The 17,455-nt window shown below is 34.5% G+C and overlaps 1 protein-coding gene across 2 annotated transcripts in view; it reads left to right on the top strand.

Moving 5' to 3' along the window:
• KCNH8 (potassium voltage-gated channel subfamily H member 8) overlaps positions 1 to 17,455 on the top strand; it is a 175,031-nt gene that overhangs the window by 87,488 nt on the left and 70,088 nt on the right. For both annotated transcript variants that reach the window (XM_068207322.1, XM_068207313.1), the window contains exon 6: positions 14,156 to 14,313. In XM_068207322.1, coding sequence (XP_068063423.1) covers positions 14,156 to 14,313 — 158 coding nt within the window. The remainder of the gene's footprint in view (positions 1 to 14,155; positions 14,314 to 17,455) is intronic.

Raw genomic sequence — 17,455 nt, 5'->3', positions numbered from 1 at the left:
AAAAATGCAGTTATGCAAAACAAGACTGACAGAATACGACCTGACACCCTGCTGGTCAGGGTGTTGGTAGCAGTCCCATTAAATGGTGCCTGCAGTCCTCCTGGAGTGACAGGTGTGGTTCTGTTAGAGCAGTCATCCTGTAGAAGGGTGTAGTTTTACTCTGAAGGTTCAGTGGTGGTGTAGATGGGCCTGATCTTCCTCTGGGAATCCAGTGGAAAAGGCTGGTCTGGTGTTCCAAATCTCAGATTATATCCAGGTGCTTGGCTTGGCTCCTCCCTCTGGGCAGAGCTTCTCACAATGGGATGACATAGTTTTATCAGTCATGCAGTGAGATTCAATGACCCATTAATAGAAGATATCTCCCTGGAGGGAGGATTGGTTGTGGAAGAGATTAAAAACTAAAAACTGCCTCACCTGGTTCTAACAGATGGCAATAGAATACATACCCCTGGCCACATCTTGCATTTGCAACCTAAGACAGAAAGAGAACAAAAAAACCCAATAAAATAATTTTCAGGTTTGAAACTTCTTTCCTTATTTTTTTAATGAAAAAATACAGCTTAGATCAAACATTAAAAGCAACGTTACATCTTTTCTTGGAGAACTGAAGAAAATTGAAACACCATAAACACTTATAAATAACTCAGAAGATTTTCTTATAAAAATTTTGAAAATGTTATTCCTTTTCTCTATCAGCTTTATTGTAGACAGTAAGACTGGTAGGTGATGTGGCTGATGGAAGAATCAGATGCTATGATGAGTAACAATTTGTTTGTTCCTTTGGTCATTGTTTTGTCATTGGACTTAAGGTCTAAATTTCCATTTTATGCTTACTATTTGATCTTGGTGGACTCTTTCACATTAATGCAAACAATTCACATTCAAAGATTCTCAAGCACTGCAGTAAGAAACTTGCATTCTGCAATGCAGATCATCAAGGATCATCTTGTGTTTTGCGTAAAAAGAGTGAGGTCATGACTCTAGTCAGTCATAAATTAATGTTATATTAAGAATAGTAAATCAAATAAACCCACTTGATGTACCTGGGTGACTTTGTAAAAAGGTTACAGCATTTTGATAATAGTGTAAATAACTGGTTTGCTTTATAAATATGTTTATTTGAATATAAGAACAAGGGAGTATAATCTGTATCTAACTGATTTATCTGCTGCAGTATTAATTTGAAACAAGAAAGATGGTGAACTGTTCAGTGTTACTTTTCTAGTTATATATTTTGCTGGAAATATGGAGTCTTTATATCTTTAAGTCAAAAGCAAAGACATCTCTATGATCAATAGAATGGCTGAGTCAGAAAAATAAAGCAAAGAAGATTTTCTGTAAATTTTACTTCATATTTTCTGATTAGGTTTTTAGATCTGTAGTTCAGGAAATGACACTATGGCTGTAACTAAATGCATTTAATGAAATGTGCATGAAGCACTAGAAGAGACTTTGACTAATCATGTTACTGGTAACCACAAACACTGTACTGGAGAATGCCAATATTCCTCCCCCAGAGTTTGAATAATGGCTCAATTTTCCCCAGATTTTTTTTTTTCTAGAGTTATTATCTGATTTAAATCTCCAGCTCTGAGGAAAGGTTTATGGAGTATTTTCAGGACATTGTCATACTGCATTTAAATCCCTGCAGTGAATTTAAAGAAAATAGTGTGTTTATGATCATCTCTTCAGGGTCCCTTTCTGTTAAAATGTTGAATTAATGTGTCTCAGAACATGTATAACTATATTGAAAGTAGTAAGATTGACAATGTACTTAATTTTAAGCATGTTTCCGCGCATTTTTTGCACTGTGGCTCTGACAAGCATATCTTTGATGGATGATCTATGTGCTCTGAGAAAAGTCAATGAGAAATGTTGAAAGAAATTCTTCTTATGATGCCACTGCCTCAGAAATGCAGTGGGATATCTGTCTGATATAGGATCTTCAGTTGTATTACAGCTTTGTAGTCATGGATTGAAGAAATAGAGTCTATCTACTTTGATTTTATTCATATTTCTGAGAATATGGAGCAATATTCCTCTTATGAACGTGATTTGCATAAACAGTCATTTAGACTTGACAAGGTCTTTGTTTTTAGCTGTGTTTTCCAAGACTGACTATATTCTCAGGCATATGGTGTGACTCTTAGGGATGGTTCTGTTGATGGCCAGGAACTGGACCTGGTGATCCTTGCAGGTCCATAACAACTCAGCTTAATCTGTGATTCTGTGATGTGTGTCAACCTATGCTTAAGCGGGATAAAAGTACATATGGAAGTGTTCTTCTGACTTGGGGTGCTTACAAGTAAGAGCATTGATATGAATTAAATTATTTATGAGAAAAGCATCTAGCTAGAGGTTTAACTGCTTTAGCCTTTAAAGTTCTCTAAAACACAGACAGGAGATAAACAATAATAACAGCCCATTTTGTGACATCTTCAGGGAAGAGGATGAAGGGAGAATGTAATTAGGTGATAACTTGTGATATCTGTGATAACTTGTGTGATGTTGTACTTTAATGTATTTCCATTATCTATTTCCCTTTGTTATGTGTGCAAACCTTCTCTAACATCCCCCTGTAAATAAATCTTTTGCTTCCACTCACCAAAGATAGAGTTAGTTTAGTTTTAGAATTTTTTATTGTCTTATGTATTCAAAAACCATAAAGAGGTGCAGAAAAACTTGTTAGCCTTAATGTATTTAAAAATTCATTAAAAATATCCTAAGAAGTGTTTTATCTGGTGAGGACTATTATCTGCTTTAATGCACTATTTGCTTCAAAGTTTATGCTCTTGTATTTGCATAGATAGTAGCTGGGTCCTTCATTTCTGGATAGGTATGTCTGGGAGCCTGAAAATATCTCTAAGAGGCTTAATGGATCTTGGTTACTTTTCAATAATATTTTTAAAGTTTTCTGTCTTCTGGAGGAAAAAAGGCAGGAGAACCTCTCACCAAGTTCATTCAATTTAATTAGTAATAACTTTCCAATTGCTTAATTTTACTCTTCCGTAACTATCCAGTGCAGTATTTTTGTTTCTGCAACAGTTTCATTCCAGTTTACAGATATTGTCTTTCTTTTTCCATTTTGTTTTTTAAAAAAAAATTATTCAACATCTTGATTGAAGAAAGCAATAATATCTGAAAAATTATCAGTACGTTATTGTCTACTCACAGGACTATTTGAATAGGAAGCCTTCAACAGGAGTTGAGATCAGTGCAATGGTTCAGTGAAAATTTTCACAGGCTTTCCAGAGTTGCACAGCTAATCCAGAAGTTAAACGAGGATTTAAACCAGAACTTTATCTATGTCACTAAATGCAGACATGACAAGTTTACTTACTTTTCTCTCTTTGCATTCTTACTGAATGCAAATTCTCCCACTTCCTTTGCATTTTTGCTGCTAATTAGCAAGCTTAGAGAAGAGAGAGCATATTCAAAGGAGTCAAAAGTGGGCAACTTTCTGATGATATAAAAAGATGCCATGGCAGTTGTTAAAGAAATCCCAACACAACTTGGCTAATTATATTTAGAGGTCTCAATTTGTTACTTTTGATCTAGGATTATATAGCTTGGTTTATATTATATTGCATGGTAATGATTATTTGCTGAATAAGATCAAAAGGGTCTGAGTATTTTGTATCTGAGGTGGCCAGGAACAACTATAGAGAGAAGAGTTCAATTTTCTATTAGTGGATCATTTTGTTTTCAGTGGAAGACAAACACTGGACACTAATTATGGCTATAAAATTATACTTTTTATGAACAGACTGGAGAGTTATTTTAAGGGATTTCCTGCAGTATAGTACTTTGCCACCTGTGGGGGAAAAATCCCATACCCACCCCTTCCTCCACTCTCCACACACACACAGGCATCTGAAGACTTGATCTATCGTTTACACTTTCAAGAGAAAAAATTTATCTCAATTTACACTAATATTTCCTCTCTTTTTATGTATATTTCTCTCTCTCCCATTAAATATATTTAACAAAGTGTTTTATCAGCAATTTATGTGTTTTAAAGCAGTATGTTTAACAGTGCTAAAGCTCTGATTTGTGTGGCATGACACTGTAGACTAAAGGGACTTGTGTGGCCATTACTATCTATCACAAATGTAAATGACTCAAAATCTTTCAAAACTGTTTTAAATCATATTAAGTCCTTGAATCTCACATGTTTAATATGTAGAGACTTAAAACTATGGTATAAACCTTGTAGAAATTAATATAATCATTCATGTCCTGCACAGTAATTCAAGTATACATATTGTACTGAAAATAACATATGTTGAATGAAATTCATTGGAATAAGATGAGGAAGTATTAAATGCTATAAATTTTATTAGATTGCTTTAAAATGGAAGGCTTGTTTTCTTTTTTCTCTCATCTTCTTATTCATTATTATAATGATTATCATTTCCTATCTTTGCAAGTGCATAGAAGGTAATTTTAAACAATTTCTGTGTCTGCGGGACCTCACATCTATGAAAACTTCTGCATTTTGAAAGGAAATCGCGGTGCCTTGAAATTTTGAAGGTGTGGTTTCAGGTTGTAATAGTCTAAAATTCAGGAAAGGACTAAGGGAGTGGTTTGAAATTATCTCTGGGAATTTATTTCTAAGCAACAAATGGTCTCATCTGTGAATGCATATGAACAGAGCATGTACACAGATAGAGTTACATTGTTGATACACCTAATGTTTGAAAGAGAAGGTCATAAGAAAATGTTCATGCTCTGTGGATTACCTAGTAATGTGAAAAAACAGTGCAAAATATTTGTGCTGAAAAGCAGTAGTGAGTTTCCTAAAGATTTTCCCTCAAAATATTAAACTCAGTTGGGCAAGACTACTATAATGTTAAAAATTATTCCAATAACCTTCCTTGGATACTTGTAAGGAGAAGAGATGCTTGTCTGCACACACGATGCTGTTTCCAAGCACAAAAACATCAGCCTCAACCTAAAGGAGAAAATGTAAACCAAAAGTGATTATTTTATGGAAGTATTTCTATATCTTCAGGTAGATGAAGATAAGTGTTATGGTAATGGAGGCACACTGAAAATTTTACTTGTATTGCCACTACTAACTCTTCTTTATTAGAACTACAATCAGATAAAAGTTGTATTTTTCATTTGCTATCCTATAATAGTACAGTGATAATACAGTATTGTATTTTTCAATAAGATTAAAGTCTTTAAATCTTTTCTAGGTAATCTAATCTAGGTAATTTCCATGGAAATTATTTGATGCTTAGTAGTTTACCACACTTTTTGTGAAGTAGCATGTGGTCTTTTTTCCCTTTTTTTGGTATGATTTATGACTATTATCCATGTGAATTGCTGTCAAACTGCACGGGGTAAGTTCTGAGAAAAATAGTTCAGGTTTTCCCCTTGGAATTGGTCAAAAATTGGAAATGAACGAAGCAGTTATGCCACTGCCCACTGAATATTTTACTGATTTGATCTTTGTTTTGTTTCCTGCAACATTTGTGTGAAGTAAAATCTGTCCATGAAATACTCAACACCTATGTCTTTTTCACATAGGTTGAATTTAGTGAAAAGCTGCATCATATGATTGATGCTTCTCCACTCTTTGGAATTACTTCCTTCTGCCATATTTCTGCAGGTTCTATAAGAAAATTGCCCAAGTAGAAATTCTCTCACTTCTGCAGTCACACCTACTAGCTTCTTTTCAAAGCAGAGCTAACAGTTCATTTTTCAGAAATATTTCAAATTCTTTGCTTTTCTTTCAAGACTCCAAAGTCTTTCATTGTAGAAAAGTCAACAAAACATATTTTAGCTATTCAATATGTTTGGGGATTGAGTCTGTTTTCAAATGATACAGCATCGTTTATAAGAAAGAAGTCTTTCCAGTTTATTGTGTTATTATAATGGTCATGATATGTGATGTTTTTCTGGTGTGTCAGCTACTATGGGACAGAGATTAACTAACTCCAGTTAGGCACCCTCATAGTCAAAAAAAGCAACTAAAAAGGGCAAACCCCAAAGGCTTAAAATCAAAGAAGCAGGTAAAAGAAATAACCCCCATGTCTTGCCTTTGGGGTGATGGTCATTCATGTCTACAGCAGCCAAAGGATGGGGTTTGATAGAACATATCGTCTTAGTGCATTATCGCTGACCATGTCCTTCTGGAGGGAATGATTTTCATTATAAAAATACCCACTCAGAACATGCCTTCAGATTTCTTTTTATATATATACTAATGGGTAATTTACCCAAGAAAAAACAGTATTTCAACTTGGATGTAACTTCAATATTACATTACTTTTCACTGTAAGAACAAATAGTAAGGAAGAGCAAATCAGACTGTCAGTTACAGATGGATTTTGGGAGTCAGTTCTACTATGATCCATCACACCCAAAAATGGATTTTCTTCCATTAAAATCACTGGAAATGTTGTTTATTTGACAAACTTGAATGAATCAAGGCTGAAAACATACATCATAGCAGTGCCTTAGGACAGGGACTGTGCCACTCCTCATGTAGTGTGCAGTGATAAGCAACTTGGTGTCAAATGGTAAATAAACCCTTCTCACTGGAGAAGTTTGCCTGGTAAAACAGCTCAGTGTATTCAAACGTGACTTTAACAGCAAAATCTCTGAATTATAGTTACTCCATGCTAGCAGAAATCTCTTATTCAGAAGTCCATCATGTTAGATAATATCATGTGAATTGTGGTAAAGATTTTAAGAATTTGTAGCTTTTAACCATGTTCCTGCTGTTCATCTGAACTCCAGTCATCCAGCTAAAGCCACAAGACATCTAAAAAAGAGCTTCTTTCAATGGAAGTGTAATGTGGCTCTAAAATGTGTTTTCCAGACTCTGTGACTGCCCGCACAAACTAAATGCGGTTGTTTGCACAATATTCTGAAGTGCTAGTGACCAGGAGAAAATGGTATTTGGGGTTGCACCCAAAGGAAAATAGGAGGAAAAGGTATACTTGATAGCCATATTTTATGTTTTTAAATGTACTGTTGCTTAAGGGCTAATTCTAATCCTTTTCCATAATTTTCTTGAATGATAATGCTCCTCAATGAGAATTTTTTTTCCCGTTTAAGCAGTGGAAGAGAGCAAATTATCCTACTTAACAAAACACCATCCTGGTAGTACAATAATGGGTATTGATATTCCATTTTAGATATCAAGTCCATTAGGATCTAGACACCATATCTTGGGATACTTCATTTCTTTAACTTCCAGCAGTATATAATCTGGTCCATGTTCTTCCTTCTCATTGTTTCCTACATCAACGCAATATACCTGAGACTTCAGTTATACGTAGTTTTGTATGATCTTTCAGTTCTCAAAGATTCTGACAAGAACTAGAATTTTTTACCATCTAGTTGAGTCTTAAATAAAAGATGTCATATTTAATCTGTGTATTAAAGACACTGTATTCAGATTAAGCATGTTTTCCTGAAGGACCTCAACTCTTCTTCAAAGACCGTAAAGAATTCATAACTCCATTTATTTATGGCTTGTAAACCACATATTTCTATTTTTGGAGGGTTTTTTTTTTCATCAACCTGCAGAAGTGACATCTCTTTAAGTGTTTGGCTTTTAAAATGTTGCTACCTCCTGACTCTTATTTTGGGCACACTGGATTGTAATTTAACATCTGATATGACACAACCTTGTTTTGCTGCTTCATTCCAAAATTAGATAAGATGTATTGAATACATCTGGATTTCCTGCGAGATTATTATTAGCTTCTCTTGTAATGACATGAAACTATTTATCATTATCCTTACTATTTACAAAGGAACTCAAGTTTCCTATTAGTGTGTCTTTCCTAAAACTGTCATTTTCCTTCATAATGGGCACCAGTGATTTCTTTCGCTTTCTCAAACAGTCTAGGTTTTCATTACAATTTTGCAATAGTTTATATCAGTTGTTGCTTAATATCTGTTCATTGCTTGATATAACTTTCTAAAAAAGAAGAAAAAAATACTGTTCCTACACCACTGCAATAAGCTTTTGTTAAGACATAATTTTGATTATATTATTTATATAGTATGTATTATATTAAATTTAATATATTTCTTACATAAAATTCCTACATTTTAGGACTTAGTTTATTGGTACTTGACCTCTGCTGTGCTTTTTTTCTTTTGTTGTAAACTTTATTAGATTTCATAATGACTCAAGTGTGATCTACAATGGTGTGCATTACTTTCTTTTCCTACATAAACCCAATTCCATCTCCCTCACCTGATCATGTCAGCCTATGAAAGAAAATCATCAAGCTAATTGTGGTTCTAAATGTCTGGAAGGAAGATGCTGAATTGAAAAATCACACTTCCATTTGAATAAATTTTTCCTAGGCAATTTACTAGGAACCTCTATGTTTATCTCAGGATTAGAATGAAAAATAAGAGTTTATATAGGGACAGATAAATTGTTCTTCAAACAATATGGCATTAATATTTCCTGGAAACTTTCCTAAAAGCTCTCTGGCCAGATTCTAATATCATTGTCCTTGTATCATTAAATAAAATTTGCTAAAACAATCAGGTAGATGAAAGAGCCTGGACTTTCGGGAAAATATTACTAGCTAAGGACAATCAATGTAAAATCACATAAAGGAAAGTGAAAAAAAATACAAGAAATTAAAGATGAGTCAGTCATACCATCGAGAAGAGGGAGATAAAGTAGAAAACTGTCTCCTCTGAATATCAGTGGGCTTAACATACCTAAATCATCTACTTCTCCAGCGCAGGTTTGAATGACTGCAGTTTAATAAAACATCATTGCTTATATGTATGCTACTTGCCCTAAAGGCACAGGGTTTTTCAATTTCACTTAGTTCCCAGTGAAAGACAGTTAAACTGAGGTATATTACATTGCATTTTCTGAAATTTAAGATTATGTCATGGGCAGTTATTGAATCATCTGCCTAATCCTGAAATGTTATTCTGCTATAATTTAATCATATGTTTAATCCCAGCAGGATTTATTTTTTAAACAATCAAACCTAAAGAGAGAAAAAAAAAATGTTGTCACAGGGAAATAAGCTGATTCAGGTAAAATAATCCTGTTTATGAGTAAAGTGGGTCAGCTGGCCTCCAGGTAGCGAATCTTTTTAACAGGGATTAGAAATTGAGTTTACACAAAACACATATTGTGTTTTTAAAATTTTACAAGGGGAAAACATCTTAATGATTAATAGGCTAGTTTGATGACTACCAGTTTGTGGCTTTTGTTCCTTTTATATCATTTAGGAGACCAATCTGCATTATGCCCTAAGTAGAACATCCATTTTTAATTTTTTTTTTCCCTTTTTTGAACACCTATTTGAATTGCTGTTTTTATACTATTCACTGTGGGAATGTGTCTCTGTGTGAATGTGCCACATAGTAGAAATCTAGGAAGAGGCAACTTGGTCAAGGATGTAGCATGTCATACAGAGCTTTAATCCAAGCGTGGTCACCAGTTTCAAAACCTCATGAGCTTGCTTAGATTTCCCAGCTCTTTTATGCCCAGCTATGAAATAAGTTGCCTTTTCTTAGGAATTGAGCATTGCTAGGGCATGGATTTCACACTGGAAGCTTGTGAAAAAAAAAAAACTAGTCACCAATAGGTGAGTCAAAGCCATTAGAGCACTCAAATAAGGAAAGTAATTGTTTAGAGCTTTCCAGTTATATCATGTTATTGGCTAGAGGTATTTGGAATGAAAATATCACACACCCATGTAGACATAATTACAAACTTGGAAGACATTCAGTTAATAATGGTCCCTGAGTTCTGGTGTTTACTCCTGTGAATACTGTTTAAGAGCTTAATGGGAGCAAAATATATAAATAAATTAGAAACTGCAACTGTATAGAGATTACAATTTTAAATTCATTTCATGGCTGAAAAGCTGGGGTTTGTTTTATAAAAATGCATTTTCTATAATCTTTCAATGTATCTTTGCATGAGTTGGAGATATCATATTTATTATAAGATTTTTTTTTTTTTAAGGGATGTGTGTCCACTAGTAGTGGAAATAACAGACTGAGAGAATCCATGCACATGGAACTAATTAGCTGTGGAATCCAACCAGGAGAAAAATCACAGTCATGGTTTCACAAATTCACTGTTTATTATCTCTGCATGCCTCTTAAGGACATAGTGCCTAAAGGGGCTTCTGGTCTGTGTTGGGTTGGGTTGGTAGGGAAAGGTGATCAGTCTGCAGAGTAGAGAGAAGGAGGACTCAGAGGAACAGGATTCAAAAAGCAGAACGTAATTGCATCAGCAGGGAACTGTGAACAGAGGGTGTGTGGAGCAGAAGCCCATTTTCCTACACAGTGTGCAAGGGTGACATGTTTCTTAGTTCCAAGCCACTTGAAATTGAGATCTTGGGTTCTCCCTGTTGCCTGCTTTCAGGTCAAGTTTACCTTTGTGTTCAACAGACAAAAAAAACCCTCACTGCTTGGAAGGCTGACACTCTTTGCTCAAGGTTCACACACAGCAGTGTGTGCAGAAATGAGTGGCGAAGGAGGAGATCATGGCTGGCTTAAGACACATTGTTGTTTGTTAACACAACATGTGTCTGTGTTAAACACAGTATAAGTCTTGTGGAAAAGCCCATGTAGTTAAACATTATTTAAGGACCTTTCTTAAAGTCAATAGGAAAGTCTAGATTTTATATTGAGCTTTAATTTGCTTGAATCCTGACCTTTTTTCTGTCTAATTTGAACTGAAATTGAATTATGTAGCAAAATATGAACTCAGATTTTTCCCAATGAAGACATTTTACACTTTTTTCCCTCTCTACATCAAGAAAAATATGGTACTTTAGATATATGTGTGCTGTGCTTCAAGACAGGTGTAATGAGTTAAGAAGTTTGATATTTTCTGCTGTTCCTCCTGCTTTAGTTTTAGGCAACTTTGTAATTATATTTCTCATGTCAGAGACATTATTTAAATGCTCTATTCTGCTTTCCTGAGCCCATGGCATGTGTGGCTCACAAGACCAGTTAAAATGATTCTTTTCTATCTCACATTTTAAAAAATTGCAATAAAATATTTTTTTTTTTTTAGCAATAATCTTTGTTTATAATGTTTGCTGAGAAGTGCTAAAGCAGAAGAGAGATTGCAGTCTTTGTCCCAGCCTGAAACAATCAAAAACAGCTTTAAATATGAAGTTCACAAAGGCTGAAGATTTTGTTAGAGCATGCTTAAAGATAGTATAATCAAATGTATCTCTTGTAGAAAAATTTTAATCCACTAATTATCCAGATATATTGGGGTCACTTCATATATGATTTAAGAATCAGCTGAGAGATTAAACATCCTTCTATCCTGGTTTATAGTTGTAAACTTACAATTGTTGCCCTTCATGTGGTAGGACATGATTAAAACTCACCTCATCTCAGAGCATTTAGAACAAACTCAGCACTAGAGATAACCATTCGTTTTGAAGCTCTCAAGTTATCTGGACTCTCCAAAGCTTTAAATTATTGATGCTTGTGTTGAATTTCAGATTGTTCTTTCAATTGTCATCAGTTTGTAGAAGCTACTGTGCAATAAGATTAACAAACAATTTCTAAAATATTAAATAATGCATTCGTATTTTCTATTTTTGCATTAGTAAAGATAGTATTAGTGATAAGAAAACATTTATATAAAAAATGAAAAAGTAAATCATTTTTTAACAGAAATCCCAAAAAAACTGTGGAAGATATAATTCCTAGAAATAATATAATCTCCCAGAAGAAATGGTAATTTCTAAACTTGTGTTAAAGATTTTGTTGTGGTCTTAGAAGTTTTTTGCCTCAGGAGTTCTTTTCTTGTGTTTTCCCTTACAGGTTTCTCAGTAAGTACTTCAGCACAGCAGTTAAGTTGTAAATAATATTGCCCAGATGAAGAAACTGTTTACACCCAAGTATAGCTCAGAAAGTTGTTAAGGAATACAAGATGGATCAGCCCTCTGGACTTTCATCTAATAAGCTGGATGCAGATCGAAGCACTTAGCTTTTTTTTTTTTTTTTTTTTTTTTTTTTAATAGATATCATCATCTGGGGCAGTTGCCTTAAATTGCTTTGATAGGATGATAGGATGGCAGAAAAGAATGCAGTGCAGAAAAACCTCTAATCTCTTCAATCCTGAACAGTGAATTGTATATGCACACTGATAAGCCTTTGGTGTACTGGATGTACTTACATTTAAAGCACGAATTTATCTCCTTTTCTGTTAAAGCTTTAGTTGTTTCACAGATGCTAATGGGCAATAAATAAGCAAATACTTTTTTCTGACTTTGATAACTACACTTCGGAGTTTGTGACACAAATGGCAATGAACAGTTTCAACATACTAGTGATGCAAATATCTTTATCTTTCTTATCTCTATGAAACAAATCTTCGTGAAGATGTTCTGTATGTGACTGATGATGCCATACTGATCTGGAAATGTGATAGTAACCAACTGTCTCTACAAAGCACCTGTGGAGTTAAACTCACTGCCTTGCTCATTATGAACCATGTGAAATTATGCTATATTCCCATCGTATTTGTATTATTGAAAATTTCAAAATATTTTTGTAGCTTTAAGAATGCAGAGACAGCTGAGACTACTTCATGAGACGACTGAGACTACTGAAATTATTATATCTCTGATCTTCCTGATATGTTCTATTCAGCCTGAGGAGCTGGTTGAAGGAAAGCATTAGTTCATAAACTGTGAACCAATTATAACCTGCAAGACCTCAGTCCATGAACCAGATACCTGCCCATGTGTGTCTAGGTTACTTTGTCTTACGGTTTTGCACTAAATCCTGAAAAAATTGCAGAATCAACACTGTGCCAAAAAATGGAGAAATTCCCCAATGATTTCATATAGTTGAGGATACTTGACTGTACTGGGTCAAAGGGTGGGAGTGGCCAAGGTCAAAATGTTAGAAATGCTTTAGGTTTATTACTAGCAAAGTACAGGTTAATCAGTATGACAAATGTTCATAGCAGGCTGTCTAGCTTCCAGCTGCAGAAGACAGCATAAAAATTTTCTGCTAGTGAAACCTGGCAAATTATTATTTTTCAGACCCAGAACATTAGGACTTGCAAAATTTATCCTAAATTAATATTTTCTGATACCCCAAAGGAATGATCCAGGATGATTTTCTCGGTGTGTGCTGAGTCTCTCTCTTCTCTTTGCCCCCAGTGGGGAGGAAAAAGATTTTTTCCTGTCTTCTTACATATTGTGGTTAGCTGGCTTGAAGAAAAGGTCATGCTTTATGCAGTCTTAGTGTAGGCTACCTAAATAACTTCTAGGGAGAAATGCAAATTTATCTCTTTTTTTTCCCTAAAGCTATCTTGCTGTAAAACACCAGCCTTAATGGTTGGCTGCACTCTTTTCTGACGCTGTAAAAGTTGCACAAGTAGTTGTCACTAATGTTAGTAGAAACAGGGTGCATAGCTTGAGGACAGATTATAGTCTTGGTCTGGTAGGACATGAAAATAATCGAGACTTTGTTGTCAAGATCTGAGTTTTTCTTTGAGTGCAAATGTGTTTTGGCAAGACACGTCAAAATTACATCTCTTACTGAAAGACACTAATCTTGGAATGTTAGATGGGAACATACAAAATACACAAGTCACCAAGAAATTCATATCACTTTTCTGATCTCCACCATAGCCCAAAAAGCCTTTCATTCAAGTGTGTTCAACATTTTTCAGCTGATAAAAAAATGGTTATCCTTGACGTTGACATTTGTCATCTATGCTAAGTAGTTATCACTAAAAGAGCTTAAATCACATCTTTTAAATAAAATAATAAATTATTTTTTTTTCAAAATAATGTAACTAGATTTTATGGACAAAAATAATACCCTTTTTTTCATTTAGAAAAATACCAATATTTGTACAGTTTAAAGATCAATGTGTGTGGATGTTGTTTTTTAATTCAAATCCTCTTTTAATCAGTGAGTGATAAATGTTTTAGACATTTCATTTACTCCTTGAAAAGAATAATGCATACATTGGATTTGCTCTGTGTATGTGCATCTCTTACTACTATGGTTTTTTTGTTCCTGTATTAGATTATTCACCTGGTATTTATGATGCAGAAGAAAACCAATCTGCGTTATTCTGGATTCCTGGTGTTGTGCCCAGGAATTAAGAAATCACTGTCTCTGATTCTGTTCATTCTTTGTCAAGCAGATATTATTTTAAATTTCCGAACAACATATGTCAGCAAGTCTGGCCAAGTGATATTTGAAGCAAGATCTATTTGTATCCACTATGTGACTACATGGTTTATCATTGACTTAATTGCCGCACTTCCTTTCGATCTTCTTTATGCTTTCAACGTCACTGTGGTAAGTACTACCCTCTCTTCTTAATTTTTCTCTTTTTTCAAGAGGGGTTTGTTGATGTGGGTTTGTTTTTTTTTTATTCCCCGAGATCTGGAGACTGAAACTGAACTAAACTGGAGACTGAACTAAAATACCAAGGTGTCTTTTACAACTTTGTGGTGTATTTTCACCCTGGATGTACCAATTTTTTAATTGAATTTTCTTTGCATTGTAAACAATTGCATCTATGTTAGCTTAGTGTTTAATTACTTTACTCAAATACAGTTTGCTATGACTTTTGCTCTCTTATGGTGCATAAATTCAGTCCTTAATTTTTCAAGACTCATACATTTTTACTGTGGTAAAGTAAATCATTGTTATGGTCAGCATGTTTACTTAGCCAGGAATCCTCTTTCTCTTTACTTGTGGGAATTTTCATGCAAAAATTACAGCCTGACTACTAATTTTTTGTATGTTCTAACATATATTGCTTACAATTGTCACTTACTGTGACTTTGGTTTCAACTCATCTTTTTTTTTTTTTTTGGAATATAATGATAAAAAGCTTAATCTGCTTTGAAAATGTTTGTTCTAAAATTAGGTGATGTCACAGTCATGATGGTTTACATTTGCATTGGCTTACTTATGCTAAGACAAAGGTTTTTATTCTGCTAGCCCTATTGCATTTTATAGAGTAAGGATCTACAAAGCAAAATTGCAATAAGCAACCAAGCAAACAATCCCCTCCTCCCAAAAATGCAAACTCCTACCCCTCTGAACCAAAAAGTTTAGCTTTTGAAAAAAATGTCAGCAGAGGTTCCTTGATTTTGTGGATTTTTGCCATAAAAGACTAAGGTTTTCAGCTATCCACTTTCTGATTCCCAGAATTTTGATCTTTCATAAAGAGATGCACTCAGTCTCAATTTCATTGAAAGAGAGTTACAGACAAGTACAGAAATGATAGGATAAACACATATCAGAAAAAAAAAAACAACATAGGAAAACACTAGTCAGGAAGAGTCCCATATAAGGTATCATGTTTGATTTTGTCATTTAGTTCCATTTCCTTCAATGAACTTCCTTTTCATGCCATTTATTACATAAAGAACCATCAATCTAATGCTAGTGCAGATGCTTTTTAGAACCTGATTGTTGGTTTCACACTGTTCATTGTTTCTTTATAAAAGCTGGGTAATCTATTTAAATACATTACTATCTCAGTTTATCCCTTGCACTCAAACCAAACAGCCAGCATAGTGCTGTTGGTTTAATTTCCATTAATAATTTTCATTAAATTAACCATGTTTACTTTTTCTGTCAAAGAAAAAAAAATTAAAAACCTGAAAACAAATTTTGGTCCCCACTGGAAGGACTGATAAGATTTCCATACTTAATTCTGGAAAAGTATTATCCAATTATTATTTTTACAGGTAAAATGTCACAGTATTAAAATGCTGCCGTAATATGATTAATACACATCTCCTGTCATACTTTTAAACTTTTTCCCTCAATAAGACCTCTGTATGATTCCTTGATGGGGACACAGTGTCTTACTGTATCATATCTCCTGTTGTGACAAGACTTGGCAACTGTTAATATAAACCTCAAGATAACAGTGATGTATCAGCTGTCTCAAGAACGGGGGGGAGGTGTTAATCACAGTGCACTGTTTTCAGACTTCATGATTTAATAAGCCATTTCCTCATGTCTGTTCTCAGATTTTCACTTCATCGACTTTCAGATGTTGCCTCAACAGAACGGTGAGAAGGGGCATCAGGGAGCATCTCACCCCTTTGCTGCTCAGGCCCCGGCACAAAGGCCAAACCTTTAGGGACGCTCTAAATTCTGCAAGCCATAGGTATAGTGCCATACATACACAGGTATATATGGCACATATATGTCATACCCCAGCTGGAGAATGGTGGAGCCAGAGTGCATGTAAATGCTGTGGAGTCGTTTGTTGGTTTCGTATATATTTTGAAAGAATCAAAAATTAAACTGTATGAGTTGGCTCTACTGCCTTTACACCTTACCTGGATTCTGCCCTGCTGTTAAAATCAGGGACTCTTTGGAGATCTGAGACCACAGGCATATTCCTGCTTATCCTCAGTGCATGCCGAGACCCCAGCTCCTTCCATCCTTGTGTCCATCTGACATGAAGTTTCCCTTAATTTGGGGAAATATGTTTTCAGAAGTTGCCATAAAAACCAGGCCATTAAGCACTAGTTATAATGATTAACTGCTCCTTTTTGAGTAGCTATGGATGGTTGTAGAGCACGAGTATCATCATTTCAGGAAAAGCAAACAGCCAGGTGGAAGAAAAATGATTAAAAATCTCTCCCACTAGTCATTTCTTAAAATGTATCCTGTTTCTTCATTAATTCATTTTTTATGTAGGAGATGATTCTTCCAAGCAGAGTATTTCATCACTGGTTTGTAGCAACTTTATTTTTTGTCAGTACTTCTTAGGACTATGCTGATTGAATTTGTGTTAGTCTCAAATAAAATTCTGTCCCTTTGACAGAAAAAGGTTAACCCAGCTAGTCTAAAATGATTAACAAAATGGAAAATTTTGATGATTTTATATCTGTGGGCAAAGAAAAAATCTATGCAGGCACAAGTATGAGTGCTGACACCTTATTTTGTCTTCCTAAATTTGTGATATAGAATAAGAAGTTGCCTGATGGCATTTTAGATCGTCCAGTGACATATTGGGCACAATACCAGAAGAACATTTGGCATGACTAATGAGAAAATTCAGTGCAATAATACATGATTAACTACATCTGTGCTCAATTTTATGAAGAAATGCTTTTGAAATGGGGAAGTCCTTAGGCCTTAAAATGAAACCTGCTTCCACATTAAAAAGAATATTTATGATATGTGATTCATTTTCTTTATATTTGTAGCTTAACAAAAATGGTCAGAATTTAGGCTAGACTGATAAGTGGCAGGGCACACAGAGAATTATAACAGTCCTTTTGCAATTTCTTGTTTGTAGGTATATTTTAAAAATTATTTCACCAAAGCTGCCATTATTTAATTGTGATATTTTAGAACATAGGCTCCCATGGGAAGATGAAGGCTCCAATGTGTAGGCCATAGCACATATACAATCATTATACAAATGTTTGTATGTTACTGCTACACCTTGAAGAGTCGGTCA

This window comes from Anomalospiza imberbis, chromosome 1 (genome assembly GCF_031753505.1).
Source record: "Anomalospiza imberbis isolate Cuckoo-Finch-1a 21T00152 chromosome 1, ASM3175350v1, whole genome shotgun sequence".
NCBI lineage: Eukaryota > Metazoa > Chordata > Aves > Passeriformes > Viduidae > Anomalospiza > Anomalospiza imberbis.
Note: the sequence above shows the minus strand (reverse complement) of the source record. Positions and strands in the feature narration are given on the sequence as shown.